The sequence below is a fragment of the Gracilinanus agilis genome, chromosome 6 (assembly GCF_016433145.1).
Source record: "Gracilinanus agilis isolate LMUSP501 chromosome 6, AgileGrace, whole genome shotgun sequence".
Lineage (NCBI taxonomy): Eukaryota > Metazoa > Chordata > Mammalia > Didelphimorphia > Didelphidae > Gracilinanus > Gracilinanus agilis.
The window spans coordinates 295,873,921-295,893,426 of record NC_058135.1 but is presented as its reverse complement, the minus strand read 5'-3'; the positions used below and the strand labels follow the sequence as shown (position 1 = coordinate 295,893,426).

Genomic DNA, 19,506 nt, shown 5'->3' with positions numbered 1-19,506 from the left:
CAAGGCAAAGCCAAAGCCAAAGCCAAATCCAAAATGGGTCCCTCTTAGAGGTCTGTCAGGATATTTACATCCTCCGGCCAACTGCCTTTCCTCTTGTTCTCACAGCCTCTGGGAACATTCCAATGTTTCCAACTGCCTTCACCTGTCAATCAAGGTGAGGCTCTCAACTTTCAGAGTTTGAATATGACACATGTAAAAACAATTTTTAACATTCAGTTTTATAAATTTTGAGTTCCAAGTTCTCTCCTTACTCATTTCTTTCTCCTATACCCATTGTAAACAATCTGATACAGATTTTGCATGTGACACCACTAATATTCCACATTAGTCATTTTGTGGAAGAGGTCTCTAATGAAAAAGAAGAAAGAAAGTGAATAGAGTACGTTTTGTTCTGTATTCAGACTTCATCAATTCTTTCTCTGGAGGAAGATGGCAGTTTCCATCAGGAACCTCTGGCATTGTCCTTGATCACTGCAATGCTGAGAATAACTAGTATAAGGGGGGAAAAGGGTTTTTTGGGTTCAATATATTAAAAGATGGTCACCAGAGGATAGAACTATTATCAATCCTCAATTTAGAAAAATTTCAAGTCAAAATTGACTTTTATGGAAGTTTATTTACAATTAAGAACAGAGAGAGAGAGAGGAAATAAGGTAATTTACTACGATCCTCTAATTAATCCAGATAGATCTAATTAACCCTCAGCTGAGAGTGAGAGGGCCAGAGGCCCAGAGGTAAATGGAGCAAAACTTCATTCACAGAGTCTATTAAAAGAAGTTTCTTAAGAGAAGTTCAGAAAGATTATGCCTTCAAACTCACCATGTGGAATTCAAAAGAAGATATTTAAAGTAGCCTCACCAAGGTTTTCCACCAACCTTTTGTCTGAAGAAGTGCCCTTCCTTCCTGGAGGGCTCAGTCTGTTTCCCTTCAATGTCCTCTGTGTCAAGCTTGTGTACCCAGTCTGTGTCTCCCTGCTGCAGCTGCCTGTCCAATACCTCATCCTCTTCCTTTGCTACTCTTCCTACTTCAGTGTTTATATTTCCTAAACTCAGTCATTCCCTTATACCTCCTACCACCTCAATTTACTACCTCCATCCTTGTACCCTCCTTTCCCACCTACTGACTTAGAGATCTACAAAACCCATCCACTTGCCTTATCCCCTATTACAACTACCTTATCACCCACCTCCTTAGACCCTTATTACAACCCTTCCTGTTTTATCCCCTTATTACAAGGAGTCTCCCCAGCATTTAGTGTGGGGAGAAGAAGGAGCTAAAAATCAGGGAACCAGTGAGGAACCAGAACGTTTGGTTCTGGGTATTTTCTTCAGAGAAGGCTGGACTCTGTCCCTAGTTTTCCCTTATATGGAAGGGGAGCAGAGAGCGGGGGGCAGAGAGGCAGGAAGGCCTCAGTTCCAATTTGGCCACAAACAGCTCCACTGTGTGAGGAGGCTCAGAAGAGAGATGCTGGAGGATGGAAGCCGGAGTGGTTCAGGGTGCTGGAACCCTGGGCGGGGCGGCGCAGAGGCCTCTGGGAAACAGGAAGTCAAGCTCTGGCCCTGTGCATCCCTCCTCCTCCACTTCCAAAGATTTTCCTGCTGGGCTTCTTTAGGGAGAGGTACGGTACATACTGCCCCCTCCCCCGTGGGCAGTGTGGGCAGCAGGGGACCCGCGAGGCCTTTACCCCAACAGGTGTCTAACACCTCGGGATGTCCTCCGGGCTCCTGACGGGCCCCCGCCCCAGGGATTCCCTTCCTCATTCAGTTTCCAGAGCTGGAGCCAGTGTGGGAGCCTCAGAGAATTCCTCCCAGGCCAGACCCCACGTGACCAAGAAGGCCCTTTCCCTGGCCTTTGTTGCTGGGGTAACCTGGGCTTGTAAATCTGTGAGGACAGGGGCGTGGCCAGACACCTGAGCACGAGGGCGTGGCCAGAGCCAGAGGCCCTCGAGGGGCGGAGCTTTCTCATTTCCCTTCCTGTGGCTCTTTTCTCCTGCAGACCCTCAGAAGGTCCTGCTCCACCGGCCTGGCTTAGGAGACGAACCCTAACCCTGGGGATCCTCTTCCCTCTCCTTTTCTGCCAGAGTGGTGAGGAGGAGAAGAGAATATTTTTGCGTCTCCCCCCATCCAGCCTTGGAACCAGGGGCAGCGCAGAGGCCTCTGGGAAGGGGGAAGCCGGAAGTGCAAGATTGTGCTCCGCCCACCTCCCCTCCAGGTCTTCTGAAGATTTCGCCTTCTTCCCTCTGTAGTCCCCGCGGATCCTCCCGCGCCCCCCACCGAATACATGGGTAAGTACTTTGTGAAGTGGTGGAGGGGGGGCAGCGGGAAAGGGGGCGGCGATCACTCGGGGACCAAAGAGAGGCCCAGAGTGGGGAGGAGCCAGATGGAGAGGATCCTGAGTCGTGCGGGGGGCTGGGAGGGACTGCAGAGGACGTTACTCCCTTCCCCACAGGTTAGAGCCGGGAGCCCCAGGCAGCATGGACCCCCACACCCCGGGGTGGGGCCGAGTTCGAATTCAGTTTTTTACCAGTCTCTTTGGGGCAGACCAACTCTCCGCCTGTGCCTCCTTGGCTAATTCCTGGAGACCCCTGATCAGCCCAAAGTGGGGAGCCCTTCCCCCATGTCCTCTGGCTCTGCAGCTGGGCGGGGCCTGCTGGGGTCCAGAAAGGACTTGGGGCAGGAGCAGAGCCGGACCGGCCTTGCCTGCCTGTGAATTTCCCGAGGGACACCTTGTATCCGTCCCGCTGCTCTGTTCTCCGACGGGGGTCTGCTGTGGTTGTCGGCTTCCCGCTTGGGAACTTCTTTCCTGCTAAAACTTCCTGCCTGGAGGAGGTGTCCCGGGGACCAGACCAGAGTGCAGTTTTACCGCCCCCTGTAAGGAGCCAGGAGTCCCGCCTCCCTGGCCCAGGGCCCGACACCCAGCTCTCGTTCCCCCGCCTCCTAACTCCCACCTCTTTGAGAGCTCCCCCTCCCTCCTCGGTCCCCCTGCGGGGCAGCAGAATCCCAGGCACGCTGCTGTCTCCCCTCAGGCCTCTCCTGGGCAGAGCCTTCCCCCTTGGGAGCAGCCCTTGTGCTCTCTGGAAGCTCCCTGCTCCTGGCGCCTCTGGCCTCCTCACGTGGTGGCCCCTCCTGCCTAATATACTGCCTGGCAGGGCGGGGCACCCCTGCACCCCCATCGTGGGTGGGGTCCCTCCACCTCATGCAAGCCCCTTGTTGCCCCTTGGGCAGCCTCTCCTTCAGTCACCCCAAGTATGCTCTATGGGGGCTAAATTTGCAATACTGAGCAGAGAGAACTCAGAGAGCCAAGAGGAGTTCAGGAGGGCTTCCTGGAGGTGGCCAGATTGTCCTTTGGACTGTAGGGAGGCCAGGAAGGGCAGTGGTCTGAGCTGGGGAGGCAGAGTATGTCCCTGGCCCAGCCCAAGGGAGTCTCCTGGAGGGAGCAGAAGGGCTCCTCCAGCAGGTACTTGAGGACTTCTGGGATGGGAGAGCTCCCAGGTGGTCCTCCTGCAGCTGCCCTCTCCCTTCCCCCAGAGCAGGAGTTTGGCTTTGGTCCAGTTTAGTATTTTGTCAAATTGGGCCCAAATTGGCCTCTTGGCCACATCCAGGTCCTGTTCTTGGTTTTCCTCCTCCTCCTCCTCCCTGTGCCTGAGGCCCCTTGGCCTGGCCCATTCTCCTGAGAAGGTTTAAAAATCCCACCCAGAGCCCCACTCCTGAGCCCTCCCTTGGCCCCATGTTGTGGGCCTGAGATTCCCTCAGCACCCTCCAACCAATGGGAGCTCAGGCAGGGATTCCTGACTCCAAACTTCCTGGCTGGGTAGAGTTTCCTCCTCAGCCTCTTGTTCCTGCTTCCATCATCCTGGCATTTCATTGTTCAAATAAGTCTGGTAGTGAGCTCCCCGTGCCTCCCCCTGATGCAGTCCTAACCCTAACCTCCCAGTTAGTGCTGTGGGGAGCACATCTGCCTTCCATGAGCCTGAGTGATTCTGGAGATGAAGGGAACCCAGTCCAGCCACTCTGGGGCTGCAGGGCCAGGTGGCAGTCAGAATCCCAGTTTTCCCAGGAGCTCTGCTGCCCCCACCTCCAGGTGTAGGGCTGGGGCTTTCCCTGAGGCTGTTGCCCAGCTTTATCTTGGCAGTCTGGAGGAGGAGGGGAGGGTGGCTAGGAAGGGAGGCAGGGAAGGAGGGCATGGATGCAGGTGGGCAGGAGGGGCCCTCAGATGCCCAGCCTGGTGGGTGGGGGCTGAGGGGGAATCAGAACCCTGGGGTGGGGTGTAGAGGTGTGGGAGCAGTCTAGGGAGAGAGAGGGGCTCATTCCAGGGCTTAAGGGATTCCCCTTGCAGGAGGGCAGGTTTGGGGGAGAAGAGCAGGCAGGGGCCTGAGGTCCTGGTCCAGCCTGGGATTAGAGGATGGGGCTGGGCAGGGGGCACTCTTGGGATTTAGCAGGATCCTCTCAGAGTGAGCTGCCTGGAATCTGGAACTCTGTGAGCTGGGCCACTCTTCATCCCCTGTAGCAAAGCTCTCTCTGCCTCTTCCCTGGAGCAGAGCTCTCTGCCTGTGCAGGTCTTGGGTAGGTCTGAGCCTAGGCCTCCTCCCAGCTCCTGCCTCCTGCTGGTCCCTCTTGCCTTGTGAACCCTCTAAAACAGAACCCCAAAGAGCTTCCAGGTTCAGCATCAGCAAATCTCTAGAATCCCCTGGAAAAGGAGAAGGAGAGGAGCAGAGATTTGCTGAGCAGACTTCACCTGGAGCTCAGGAGCAAAGGACTGTTGTTCTGGCAAGCTCAGGGCGCCCCCAGGCTGGCTGGTCCTGATTCAAGCCCTGGAAAGATGGGAACCTGGAAAGACAGAGGCATTAGTGAGGGGAGCCTTTTGGAGGTCCTGACAGGTGTCCAGCTCCCACCTCAGGCCCCCCAGGAGCCCCCCCCCCCCCCAGCCCTGGCTCCTGGCTGAGCTCCCCACCCCTAGCTCTTTTCCTGATGGCTAATCACTTCCCCCAGTGTCACCCTCCCCAGATTGACCATTGGGTGACACTTATACAAACTTCAGTCCTTGCCCACAGGGACCCAGGAGTCCCCCTTCCAGCTTCTCCTTCAGGACCCAGGAGTCCTGACCCCCAGCTCCTGGTTAGAGATTCCATTGTCATGCCTTCATTCCCAGCCCTGTGTGAGGATCCATGAACTCTGCCTTCCTGTCCCCAGGAGCCAAAGTACTTTCCTGCTCCCCTTCTTTGGACCCTGGCCCTTGAGCTGGTCCCTTTCAGGTTCCAGGGTTTGGGCTCCCTGGCTCCAGTTTCCCTTGAGGTATTCCAAGCCTCAGTTCTACCAAAGGGTCCCAGGAGTCCTCCCCAGCTCCTAGGAAGACCTCAGTATCCCGTCATCCTGTTTCCCCAGACTCAGCCACCCCCCTGGAAGACTTCACTCTCTCCAGGGTCCCTGCCCTCCTTGCCAGAAGCTCTGTCGGACCCTGTGCCTTCCCAGCCCCTCTCTTGGTTCCCTTTACCCATGATTCCCTGCTCCCCCTTCTGTCAGACCCTCAGGCCCCTTTCCCTGCCAGGGGACTGAATCCCAGTCCAGGTTTCCCCTCCCACTTTTGGGGCTCCCCTAGCCATTTCCTGATAGTTCCCTTCCAGAGTCTTCCCCATTCCCAAACCTCATTCCACCCTTCCTAGGGTCTCTCCCTTCTAGATGAGTCAGGCTGTTGTCTAGACAATGTGGGAGTTAGGGCAGCTGGGTGGCAGAGTGGGTAGAGGGCCTGGACTGCAGTTGGGAAATCTCTTCCTCCTGAGTCCCCATCTGGCCTTGATGTGGCTGAAGTGTCCCCCAGACCCTGCCAAGTAGCCATGCACAGCCCAAAGGACACGGCGACAGTCCCTGTGGGTTATCGGGGGCCTCCTTTCAGAGGAGACAGATGGGGCGCTCAGAGTCACAGCTGTGGGGAAACTCCTCTCAGCAGTCTTCAGACAGCACCCAGGGCTGTGCTGGGGCTCCCTGGACAGTCAGTGAGTTCCCCAGGCACCCGGGATGAGGTCTAAGCCCTGCTCCATTTCCCCCCATGTCTGCCTTTCCTAGAGTCTGCCCAGAAAGGAGCAAAATTGGACCTAAAGTTCCCCTGGGAATTAACCTATCAATAGCACCCTTTTACATTGGGGTGTGGTTACCCCCTACCCCTGGGCAAACAGAGAGGATCGTGGGTAAAGTGACCTCACTGCCTTGGGAATGGCAGGGCTACAACCACCCACCATGTGACTCCTTCCTTAATCACTGCTCAGGATGGAGAGCTTCCCTGAAAACTCCGGGGACATTCTGTGACCTGGCCTGGCCATCTCCAGGGCCATCCCACCCCCTTCCTCCCTCTCAATAAAGATTGTCTGAGTCATTGGTTGTTTGGACTGGACCCAAATATCACTGTCTGACCTCCCTCCTATCCCCCATATCAGCCTCAGGCACTTCCTAGCTTTGTAACCCTGGGGAAGTCATAACCTTTCCTCCTGTAGCTCCTCATCTGTAAAATGGGCTGGAGAAGGTGTGACCCTACAGAATCACTCTGTGGGAGTTCTAATGTTCAGGGCAAGTGATGGGGTGATGGAGAACTCTGCACATAAGCCCCTCTGGGGGCCACTATGGTCTCAGCAAAGACTCCAGCCCTGGGAGAGAATTCCTGGGACTTTGCCCTGATCTCCAGACAGTGGTGGCTGCAGAGCTTTAGGACATGTTGTGGGGACAACATCTGAGTGAATACCCTGAAGCCCCAGGCTGGCTCAAGTGGCCAAAGAGGTGCTTCTGGGGTCGATCTTGGGGCAGAAGGCAAAGCCAGGGCAGAGTTCCTTCAGTCTCTGTGTAAGGAGGAGCTGGGCTGGCTGGGAGGAGATCTCTGCTTCTTCAGCCTTGCTTATCCTCCTTCCAGTTCAGGCCTTCATGTACTGGGAAGGAGACAAGACCAGATCCTTTTGACCTCTGGGGAATTCAGGCAGAGGACGAACTCAGATGGCCCAAGGAAATGGCAAAGAACTCCAGGCTCTGCCCAGAAAACCCCGAAGGAGGGAAAGAAGAGTTACCAAAGTGAGAACAGGTGGGTACCTTGTGGAGGGGGGTTCCAGGAGGGCAGAGCTCTGCCTCAGAAGCCATGTAGGTTCTGCCTGGGCTCATCCCATGTGAGATTCCAAGCCCTACTGCCTCTTGGGAGTCTGGGAGGATGGGAGAAGGTGAGGGGTCAGAAGAGGAGTAGGAGAGGGAGGGGGCACATGTGCCCCTTAATACCTTGTTCACTTCCTCAGCTGCCCCTCCCTCGGGCTGCCCCCCTCCATCCCTCTGTTGGTAGCAGGCTGTCCCCTGAGCATAGGAGTTACCCCTTGGTAACTCCTGTGGCCTCCCACCCAGTGTACATCCCTGTGGGATAGCCTCAGGGCTGGGAAGAGAAGGGAAAACCTCTGCCCCTCTGGGTCCCTTCTCCATCCCTAGCTCAGGGTGCAGAGGCCCAGGGCCTGGCCTAAAGAGGGTTCAGGGCAGCTTTCTTCTGTGGTTCAGTTAAGAGAAATGGGCCCAGAGAATGAGCCCAAAGACAGTGAGGAAAAAAGGCTTTTCTACTCTGGGAAAAGGGGAGGGACTGCCCCAAGGGCTCCAGGCCACCTCCTGCTTCTCAGAAAGGCAGAGTAGTCAGATACTACCTGGTCTAAGGGAAGCCTCTTAGGAAGAGCTTTGGCTGGAGTTCCTTTCAGGGGACCTTAAAGTGGAGTGAGGTCGGGGCATGGAGGCAGGACCCTGAGTAGGGAGACAAGACCCCTGAAAAGATGGAGGAACTTGAGCACATGGACTCACTGGGGCTACTTTGCTGCCTCTACAGGGAGCCTGGAGTCCCAGGGAACAGCCTTCGAGAGGGACAGACTCCCAGCCCAGGTCAGTGCATTCCAGCCCCAGATGGGAGCCCCATCAGCCAGGGAGGCCCTTCCATGCGTGTGACACATGATGGGCTGGGAAGCTGCTTCCTCCTTCCTGCTGGGCCATTTCTGTACCCACATCCAGGGCAGGAGGAACAGCATTTCTAAGCTCTGAGGGTTCTGGGGACCCCAGAAATCATTGGTTCCCCAGGGGAGGATTTAGCTGGGACTTGAAGGAAGCTCAGAGAGCAGAGGGAGGAGGGAGAACATTCCCTACAGGGAGGAAGAGAGCCCCTGGAAAGGCCCAGAATCAGACAGTGGAAGGTCTTGGCCAAGGATCAGTCCAAGGCTGTGTCTCTGGGTCAGAGGAGGAGGAGGAAGGTGTGAGGAGTTAGAAGGGTCTTGAAGGTCTTTGTATGCCCCTGCACCCTGTTGTGGGAATGGTCAGGGTCCTTGCTAGTGACAGCCAGAATCAGGCAGCTGGGGATGAACCCTGAGAGCTATCCTGTAGCTTTTGTATCCATTCCAGTGTGTGACCCCACCACGGGCCTTCTGCTACTGAGCTCCCCAACCCAGAGAGAGTCAGAGGAGTTTGTGGTGAGCCCAGGAAGGGCCCTTACACAGAAATGGAGCCTTTTTCTCAGAAGAGGAGCTCTGGGTGTTCTTGAGCAGAGCTGTTTGTACCAGAGCCTTGAGCTGGGAACATTCCTTCTCTGTTCAGTAGAATTCCTCACTGGTCTAGTCCTTCCCTTGTTGGAGAAGCTGAAGAGAAAGGGGCGAGTTTCTCAAGGCCTGGGAGTGTTCTTTGCAAATAGGGTTGGGAGGTCCCAAGGGAGACATCCTGGCCTTGTCACAAAGATATCCGGCTCAGTGGCGAACAATGGGATATGTAGGGAGAGACTGGAGTGCTTTATGTTCTCCTAAAAATCTTCTTTCAGCAATCTATTTAATAACCCTCTGAGATAAATGTTCTTATTTTCATTATTTCACAATTGAGGAAACTGAGGTTATGTGACTTTTCAGAGTCATGTAGAATGTAAGTGTTTGAGGTTGGATTAGGAAGCAGATTTTGATGAATTTCTACCATTTTATAACTACTATCACCATGTTTGTGTGCCTGCCTTCCCACAACCCCTTGCAATACTGATGGTTTTCCAGCTTTTCTTATTTTTTTTGGCAATTTGCAAAGTATGACATGAAGCCTCAGCCCTGCTTTGGTTCCTGTTTCTCTTAATTAATGACTTAGACCATTTCCCAGGTGGCCATGAATCCTCAGCATTTCTTTTGAAGACTTTGTTCAGAACCTTTGACTGTCTATTGGAGAGTGGCTGTTGGTCCTGTGTTTACAAATTCTCTTGGATACCAGACCCTTTGCATCCCAAAGTTATTCTCCTTCACCCAATTTCTTTCTTATCCTTGATACATGGATGTTGTCTGTACAGAAATCTTTCCGTTTTAAATAATCAGACTTCTTTCATTGCCTCAATCTCAAGTTTGGCTAAGAATTTGTATCCTGGAACTGCAAAGAAGAAGACCTCTGATATACCATCTCATGCCTGTCAAATTGGCCATTGTGCCCAAAAACGAATATGGTCAGTTCAGAGATGTGTGAAAGCTGGGATGCTTGTGCACTGTTGGTGGAGTTGTGAATTGATCTATTATTTGGGGGAGCCATTTGGAACGCTGCCCTGAAGGCTTTAAATCTGTGCATATCCTTTAATCTGTGTCCCAGAGAGATCCCCGAGAGAGGGAAAGAACCTATTTACACAAAGATATTTATATAGTAGATCTTTTTGTGATAGCAAAGAATTGGAAATGGAGGGATAGTCCTTAAGTTGTAGTGTGTGATTATAATGTAACCCTGTTGGGCTATGAGAAATAATAGGCAGAATCATTTCAGGGAATCCTGGGAAGACTTCTATGAACTGATGCAAAGTATGAGTAGAATCAGGAGAATATTTTATGTGATTACAGCAACATTATATAGTAAGTAGCTGTGAACCACTCAGCTATTCTCAGTAATTCAGTGTTTTAAGACAATCCCAAAGGACCTGATTTATTTAATTAATTAATTTAATCGACTTTTCCATGGTTAAGTGATTCATGTTCTTTCTTTCCCCTCCTCCCCTCCTGTAGACAATGAGCAATTTATCTGGGTTTTACATGTGTTATTGATCAAGACCTATTTCCTCATTTTTGAAATTTGCACTGGGGTGATCGATTCTACATCCTAAATTATGTCCCCATCGAACCATGTGATCAAGTAGTTGTTTCTCTTCTGTGTTTCTATTTCCCCAATTCTTTCTCTGGATGTAGACAGTGTTCTTTCTCATAAGTCCCTCAGAATTGTCCTGGATTGCTAGTAAAGAGAAGTCCATTTACATTTGATTGTGCCACAGTGTGTCCTTCTCTGTGTTTAAGGTTCTCCTGGTTCTGCTGCTTTCACTCTGCATCACTTCCTGGAGGACTTTCCCGTTCACATGGAATTCCTCCAGTTCCTCATTCCTTTCAGCACAATAGCATTCATCACCAACAGATACCACAATATGTTCAGCCATTTCCCAATCAAAGGACATCCCCTTTTTTTCCAATTTTTTGTCGCCACAAAGAGCACAGCTATAAATATTTTTGTACAAGTCTTTTTCCCCAAAGGACTTGAGATGAGAAAAACCATCTGCTTCTAGAGATTTATCTGATGGACTCTGAATTCAAACCAGAACATGTTTCCCTTTTTTTCTTGTTCTTTTTTTTTTTTTGGGTGGGGGGTTAGATTTCTTCTACAAAATGACTAATTTGGAAAAATATTTTACCTCTTCGCTCAGATAAAGTCTAGATCAGATTTCTTGGATCTTTTGGGTAGCGGGAAGAGAGGGAGAGAGAAAATTTGGAAATCAATTAAAAAAATGAATGTGAGAATTTTTACATGAAATTAGGGAGAAAATAAAATATTCTAATTATATCTCCCTATAGCTGTGAGATGTATGTGAGCTGTTTCTGTTCAAATTTCTTATAGTATAGCCTTTAATGTTAAGGTCACACATATCCTTATAGAATGTGTAGTAGATATGGTGTAGGATCATAATCAGAGTTTCATTTCCTTCCAGACTGCAGTATAGTTTTCTTAGCAGTTTTTAGAAAATAAGGAATTTCCCCCAAAATAGCTTGTTTGCCACTTTCTCAGACACTGAGTTATTGCTGACTCTTATTTAATCTGTCCCTTTGCTTTATCTCCCTACTATCTTACCATTACCCAAGGTTTAGGATGACTGCTGATTTGTGATCTGATCTGAGCTCTGGGAGTGCTGTTTCCCAATTATCCTGGCTTCTTTTCATCAATTTCCTTGATATGGTTGGTCTTTTGTTTTTTCCAAATGAATTTTGTTAGGATTTGATTTAGTCCCCTCAGATATTTGATGTCACAAGGAGGGAAATTACATGTTTTGTCCTGGATTTTATTTTTTTGAATTTGATACTCTAAGAATTGTGTTCAATCTGAAGCCACTTCTGTGAGGTTTGAGTGGAGAAACTTAGGTGGACTAAAGTGTGGAGCTCCCCCTCTCTGAGGAGAGATACTGAGCCTGACATGAGTGCCATTTCCAGGAAATCTCTGTTCTCAGTATTCCCATAAAGCATGATCTCAGCATTTCCTGTAGGGTGTGGGAAGAAGCTGGGGCAGCCCAATCTTGTGCCATCTACTGAACTGATTCCCTCTTGGGAAGGAAGGGAGGGGTTTAGGGCAGCAAAGGGTGAATTGTGGAAACACTCTCCATCTTGTGACTCATTGGGGAGCTGTTTTGCTTCCCTTATGTTCAGCTGTGTGTCTAATCCAAATCTTGTTTCAGGGGGAAAGTTTATTCAATGGGGAGAATTGGAAGAAAGCCAAATTACATTATTTGGACCTAGTCCTGCCTGGCTGAGAAACCTGACCCTCTTTATCTGCTGTTTAGAGGCCCTCACCTTAGGCCTGAGCTTAGGTTGACCAGAAACACAGTCAGATTCTGAGCCTGACAGAAAGAGTTTTCTCCTAATTGTACGTCTCAGGCATTCACTGTGTCTCATCTACAAACCGGGTGTGTATTGATCAATTGGTTATTATTTCCATGTTCCTTTGTTTACTGATATTGGGGAAGGAATGGGACCCCTTTTTAGGGATCTTCATCTGTTCCTCTTCCCCCTCCCAACTTGGAAAGTCCCTAATCTTTGCTCTCATTAGAAAGCAGATGAACCAATATTGTAGTGTTTTGTTTTTATTCATTGGTCTTACTTAATAAGTCTGTTTTTGGGTATATAAGTCTCTTTCCCCCTGATTTGAAGGTCTGGCCCTAAGTAAATGTAGAAGAAAATTAAGAGGTTAACTGTAACAAGTGAAAGATTAAATGACTGAGGAACCAAAGCTCTGATAATCTAATCTGAACCCATCAATTAATTAAAGGACTGTATGCCACCTGTCAAATCAATAAGGACCAGACCCTTTTCTGGCCTTAGGTCTGGACCTCCCTAATCCCCTACCCCAGGTTGCAGCCTCCCCCCAAGATAGGTAGAATTCAAGAACTAAATCTCTGATCACAGTGTGAGTTTTCATCTCCCTTTACCTATAAAAACATTCATGAATAGAACCCACTTCCCCTTCAAGGTTAGACCTCCTTCCTTTCTCTATCTTTTCAGGATTTCCCCCTCTCCTTCATACCTCCTCCTCTGTATGCTCTTCTCTTTCTGAGATGATAGAGACCACCTACTCAGTCCTCATTCTATCAATCCTGTCTGCGGCCTTTGATCCTTTTGTCCCACTTTCTCCACCTCAATATTCTCTTCTCTCTAGGTTTTTAGGACTCGACTCTCTTCTCCTTTGGTTTCTACCTCTCTGACCTCTAATTCTCTGCCTTTGCTGCCTCTTCCTCTTATAATGGTAGAGTTAGGGTTAGGGTGAGGGAGTTCCTCCAGCCCTGTCTTTGGCCCTCTACTCTTCACCCTCTAGACTCCTTTTCTTGGTGATCTCAGCAACTTCTAGGGATGCAGTCAACATCTCTCTGCTGATGAGTCTTAGATTTACAGTTTCTGCCCCAATTTCTATGCTGTCCTCTAGTCTTGCAACTCTAATTTTCTTACTGGTGATTCCATCTAGATGACCAGTAGATATCTTGAGCTCAATGTGTCCAAAGTAGACATTGTTCTCTCTCACCTAGACAGAACCCCCATCTTCTCTATAACTGTCTCCTCCTTGTCCCTCGGGTTCAAAACCTAGGAGTCACCCTTGACTCCTCCTTGACTGGCCTTTACCCAACAGATTTAATATGGTGCCAAGACCCATCAGTTTCACCTTTGCAACATCCCTCAAATACGTTCCCACCTGTCCTGTGTCCCTGCCATCATCCTGGTGGAGGCCCACATCACCTCCCTCTTGGACTGTAAAGACAACCTGCTGTTGTGTCTGTCTCCCACGAGGCTCTCCCCACTCCAAGGCCCCCTCCATTCAGCCACTATAGTGGTTTTCCTACAGCACAGTTCTGATCATGTCATTCCTCTACCTTATAAACCCCAGGGGCTCCCTATTCCCTCCAGGATCATATAGAAAACATTGTGGGGGGCAGCTGGGTAGCTCAGTGGATTGAGAGCCAGGCCTAGAAACGGGAGGTCCTAGGTTCAAATCTGGCCTCAGACACTTCCCAGCTGTGTGACCTTGGGCAAGTCACTTGACCCCCATTGCCTACCCTTACCAGTCTTCCACCAATGAACTAATACACAGAAGTTAAGGGTTTAAAAATATAAAAAAAAAAAAAAAGAAAAAGAAAACATTGTGTTTGCTGTTCAAAGTCCTTTTTTCCAGTCTTCTTACATGTTAATTCCCAGTCTGTATTCTTTGATCCAGGGACAGTGTAGTCTCCTGCATTCCTTCAGCTGCAGACTTTTTAAAAAAGTCTGTTACCTTCCATCTTAGAACTCATACTAAGCATCTGTTGCCAGGCAGAAGATGAGTTAGAGGTCTGCAATTGGGGTTAAGTGGCTTACCCAAAGTCACATAGGTAGGAAGTATCTGAGGTCACATTTGAACCCAGGTCCTCCTGACTGCAGACCTGACACTATCCACTTTGGGATCTAGGTGTCTCTAGCTCCAGGTGTTTTTGATGGCTTTACCTCATGCTTGGAATATTTTTCCTCCACAGAAAAAACTGACTCCTTTGAACTTCCTGTACATTCCTAGTCAAAACTTTCTTCAGGAAACCTTTCCTTGTCCCTTTTATTAGAATGCCTTCATTCTTCGCTATTTCTCCTTGACAGAGCTTGCTTTGTGTCCATATGTTTATGTATATTGTCTCCTTCCACCACTGCACTGTAAGCTCCTTGAGGTCATGGGTTATTTTTTGCCTTTTGGGGAATCTCCAGATCTTAGCACAGAGCCTAGGACAGAACAGGCGCAGAATGGAGAGGGAAAGGAAATGAACATTTCTGGTCCTTGAGATTCCTTGAGTATGCCCCCTTCTCTGTTTGTACCTCCACATCTCCCCTGTCGTCCTGTAGTCCAACACAAGAAGCATTTGCCTGGAGTAGATGGGATGCCACAAGATTCTTGTCATGATCCCCTCTCTCTTTGTCTTCACCTCTATCCCTAAGGGCTTTCTTGATTCCTTCCTTTCTATATCTGTAGTTTTAAAAGGAAACCTCTTTCTGCTCTCTCTGATGTTCCTCTATTGCCACTGCTGTCTTCCATTATTTACTTGTCCTGCTTTTCTGCTGCTCAGGGTGTTCAAGGAAGAAATTATCTCTTCCCTTTGGGTTTTCTTTCTAAAAACATTTCAGATTCCTCTGTTATTAGTGGACATTACTGTTCTGACCAATATTATGAAGCTCACATTTGCAGGTGTTGGGAGTGAAATTTAACCAAAGAGTCAATGAAAGCAGTTCTCCAAGGAGGACAAGCAGGGGAATGCTGCTTTTCAATAAAAGGGGTCAGGGGTTTCCCTGTATTAATGCACAGAACAAGAACAGACAAGATAAACAATATCAGAGGATTGAGGGCAACAAGATTGATTATGGGGCTGGGATAATCAGGGACACTATGAGTGATTGGAATAATCAATAATAAGGGGCCAGGGATGACCCACCCCTCCTTCTCTCCTCAGGCTAAGAAGTGATTCTTTTTTGAGTGCAAGGTCAAGGCGCTGAATTTGCTCAGCCAAGCAGGCATCTTTGAGAGATGGGTCAGTGATGTTAAAATACTAAACCTGAGTTCCTGGGACTTGCCAGAATCTTCCACAGTCACCCTAATACCTTGAAATGAGACTAGAATGATGATAAATTGCCCAAGAGCTGGATTTTGCAATTCACCTATTACAGGTCCACAGAATATTGAAACAAGTCAGGAGACAAAGAACCATGACTTGGGCAATTACCAGACCAAAGCAGTTAATGGTAAATAGGATCAATAAGTAAATGATTCAAGGTCAGCTCAGCCTTCTTAGAGGACAGGTCATTCTGGGCTACATCCTGAGTTCCAACATTCTCTGGAACATATTCTTTCATTTCATGGATTTGGAATAGTCTGGTATTATTCCAGTATCCTTTCATTCTTTTTGAAGGTCTTTCTTCTCAGGGCTTGTAGCACTTTTTGTTTCACACTTGAACTGTTCTGGGTGTAACCACTTCCAATCTTGGAATTGGCAACCTTGGGTTGGTTTCTTTCTGAAGGCAGTCTGTAAATTCTTTCCATTGGAATTTCATTTTCTATGATCCTGAAGTTCTGACCAATACTCTTTGATTGTTATTGTTATTATTGTGTTGATTTTTTTTTTTACCAATTGTGTTCTTCTGGGTGGTCTATGAAGTTTACGTTGTCTTTGTTCCTCCTGTGTTTGAGATCAGGATGCTTGGCTTTTGAAGTGTGAAGATTTTATTATATCTTTGTTGACTTTTTTTTTTGCATTTCTGCTCCCACAGTTCTTTCTCTGGATGTTGATAGCATTCTTTCTTCTAAGTTCCTCTGAATTGTCCTGGATCATTGCATCACTGCGGGTAGAGAAGTCCATTACATTTGATTGTGCCATAATATATCAGTGTCTGTGTACAACATTCTCCTGGTTCTTTTCCTTTCTGTATCAATTCTTGGGGGTCTTTCCAGTTCATGTGGAATTCCTCCAGTTCATTGTTCCTTTCATCACAATAGTATTCCATCACCATCAGATTTCACAATTTATTCAGCCATTACCCAATTTATGGGCACTCTCTCATTTTGTAGAAGTTTTTTTCCTTTTAATCTTTTTGTGGTAGAAACCTAGCAGTGGTATGTCTGAGTCAAAGGCTAAGAATTTTTTTTTATCTGAAAATCTTTATTTAATTAATTAATTTGCAGTGTTTTTCCGTGGTTATTGATTCATGTTCTTTCCCTCCCTACTTCCCACCCCCCTCCTGTAACCAACGAGTAATTCCCCTGAGTTTTTCATGTTTCATTGATCAAGACCTATTTCCATATTATTATTATTTGCATTAGGGTTATCTCTTAGAGTCTTCAACCCTAACCATATCCCATTCAACCCAGGTAATCAAGTAGTTGTTTTACTTCTGCATTTCTACTTCCACAGTTCTTTCTCTGGATGTGGAGAGCATTCTTTCTCATTAGTCCCTCAGAAATGTCTTGGATCATTGCATTGCTAGTAGTAGAGAAGTCCATTACATTTGATTGTACCACAATGTATCCGTCTCTGTGGTTCTGGTCCTTTCATTTTGTATCATTTCCTGGAGGTTGTTCCAGTTCACATGGAATTCCTCCAGTTCATTATTTCTTTCAGCACAATAGTACTCCATCACCAACAGATACCACAATTTGTTCAGCCATTCCCCAGTCGAAGGGCATCCCCTCTTTTTTCCAATTTTTTCCACCACTAAGAGAGCACCTATAAATTTTTTGGTAAAAGTCTCTTTCCTTACTATTTCTTTGAGGTATATACCCAGCAGTGGTATGACTGGATCAAAAGACAGACAGTCTTTTCAAGCCCTTTGGACATAGTTCCAAATTGCCATCCAGAATGATTGGATAATTTCCCAATTACACCAGGAATGCATTAATGTTCCAATTTTTCCAAATTCTCTCCAACATTTATTACTTTCCTTTGCTGTCATGTGAGCCAATCTGCTAGGTGTGAGATGGTACCTCAGACTTGTTTTGATTTGCATTTCTCTAATTATGAGAGATTCAGAGCACTTTTTCATGTGCTTATTGAAAGTTTTGATTTCTTTATCTAAAAATTGCTTATTCATGTCTGTTGTCCATTTAACATTTGGGAAATGGCTTTCTCTTTTCAACAATTGATTTAGTTCCTTAATAATTTGAGTAATGTAAGAAAACTCTTACAGGGGTAAATAAGAAAGGAAAACCCTGGGATGGTGTTACTGAGGTTAGCTATCAGTGTTGATTAGCTAACCCTCAGAGTAACCCTAACTGACTGCTCAGGGAGCCAATGGCTTCTCCCTTCCAGCTCCCTTGACCCTTACCAAAGATTATCTGACTGTGTTTATTTAACTAAAGTTTGTTTAATAACAAGTGTTAAAGGGAAGCGATTAGAATAGAGGGAAGTAAGCATTGCCCTCAGTTTTAAGCACAGATTGGTTTTCAAGTCTGTCAGATTTTGAGCTGAGCCCAGGGCTCACAGGCTTAAGGAGGGTTTCTTTCTTAGTTTATCCTGTTTCTATGCTAGATTTTATAAGTTTAAAGTCTTTAGCAAGAGGAAAAGAGATTCTGACCTTTAGAGCTGGTTCAGTCTGTCTCTTTGGGCTAATGCCCCTACAGACAGGTGTTACAGTTCAAGCAGCCCCTTTCAAATCCTTTTGTTCAATGGCATGATCCATGGGAATCCAAGTAGAGAAAACAATTGGGAAAATCCCAGGAATAGAGGAAGTTTCTCTCTTGAGATGCAGAGAGCTCCCTCTTGTTCTGAGGTCCAGGCAAGAGTCCTCCCAGGGAGCATAACTGCCACTCCCTCCTGTTTCTCCCCTCCCCCTTCTAACTGCCTTCATTGTCTATCAGTCCTCTCTCCAACATTCCAAGCCCTTTCTGTGGATTTTTTTCCCATGGTATCATCCCCTTTCACATAATAAGTTAACCAGCTCAGTGATGTGAACTATTATACTTACCCTTAATTATCTTATGATATTTGCTAATCTTAACCCCACAAAATAATAAAAAGCCTTGTCTATACTATGTTATTCTAGATTCCCAACTGTCTACACTAAGCTAAGATATTTTCTTGGGAAAGATTTGGGATAGGAATTTGGGGTTTACAAGATGAATACAGAAATCAACAACAGTTGTTGCAATACAATAACATAACCAAAAATCAATAACCACTACTATTTCTCTCTTTTATATACTAATACATGTTATAATTATGGGAGGTCTCTTGATCTATGAGATGGTAAATTGATGTACAGAGAGAAATAAGATGACCCTTCTCCCTTATAACAGTTGCCCAGGTAGGATCCTTCAGGTCTGAGAGGTATATCCCTTCAGGACCCACCTGGGGTTAATTGATATGTTGATTGGGCGCTTTAGCTAGGATAACGCCTTGTATTCTGACTGCGATTTCTCCCTTCCCAAAACAAGTTTGGAAACTGCTTTAGGAAGGTACTTTAAACTTTATATTAAACAAGAAGGATAAGGGTAAAGGACTGTGGTATAGGAGACCCTATTCTATTGGTTACTAATGAAATCTCAACTGCTAGCAAATGAAGAATCAATGTAGCTTCCCTCTGGTTCAGTCTGGCCAGGACTAAACCAGAGTAGGTAAACTGCTGGGATATCTTTGACTTCTTCAATAGATCTTCAGCCTTACAGTTGAGTTATTTCCACCCTTTCCACCCTCTTCTTCGTCTCCTGCCCACTTCCCGGATCCCTCCTGGGCCCTGGGAAACCTAGATATCTAGATGATGTAACTCCTAATATCTAGGGGCAGTAGACACCAAGGTGGTGGTCAGGTACAGGTTGGAACGGTATCTCAAATACAGGAAGAGTTTGCAGAGAGATGTTTGCACCCTCTCACTCCAAGACCAGGATCCACCGGATCTCCAGCCTCAGCACAGGTCAAAACCCAGAATTCCTTCTCCGGATTCTCAACTGCCCTCCTGCCTCTCGCATGACTTCCCTGGGAACATTCCATCCAACTGACTTATTTGTCAATCAAAGGTGATCTTCAAGCTCCCAGAGATTCAATATAACATACAACAATTTCCTATTTTATTCTATCATTATGCTTAACCAATTTAACTATACATTTCTGTTAACAGAATTTCCAGCTATTACTGTTACATATAACTTCCTTAAAGATAACTATTCTGGTACTCTAGTTCAAATCTTGTGGTTTCTTTATGTGCTAATCTGAACTAAGCATCTAGTAACCCTTAAACTATTTGCTAACCTGTTTCTCTTAAGTTATTCTAATTTCCCTATCCTTTACATTCTTTGTTTTATACACTGTGTACAAGTTACGATACAGTATTTACAAATCCTATCGCTACATATTCAAACCTATGTTATATGTATACTTTTTGCATCAATTATATACACTGTACAACAATTATATCATTTCTTATACCCTGGTGTTAATCAGACAGAAAAATTTTTTGTTTTTCTGTTTGTTTAAGACCTTATTCATTCT

General features: G+C 47.0%; 1 protein-coding gene across 1 annotated transcript in view; it reads left to right on the top strand.

Annotated features, from left to right (window-relative positions):
• Positions 1–6,974: 6,974 nt before the first annotated feature.
• LOC123252839 (zinc finger protein 420-like) overlaps positions 6,975–19,506 on the top strand; it is a 32,589-nt gene continuing 20,057 nt past the window's right edge. The window contains exons 1-2 of the mRNA XM_044682075.1: positions 6,975–7,059; positions 7,831–7,883. Of these exons, the coding sequence (XP_044538010.1) occupies positions 6,975–7,059; positions 7,831–7,883 (138 nt within the window). The remainder of the gene's footprint in view (positions 7,060–7,830; positions 7,884–19,506) is intronic.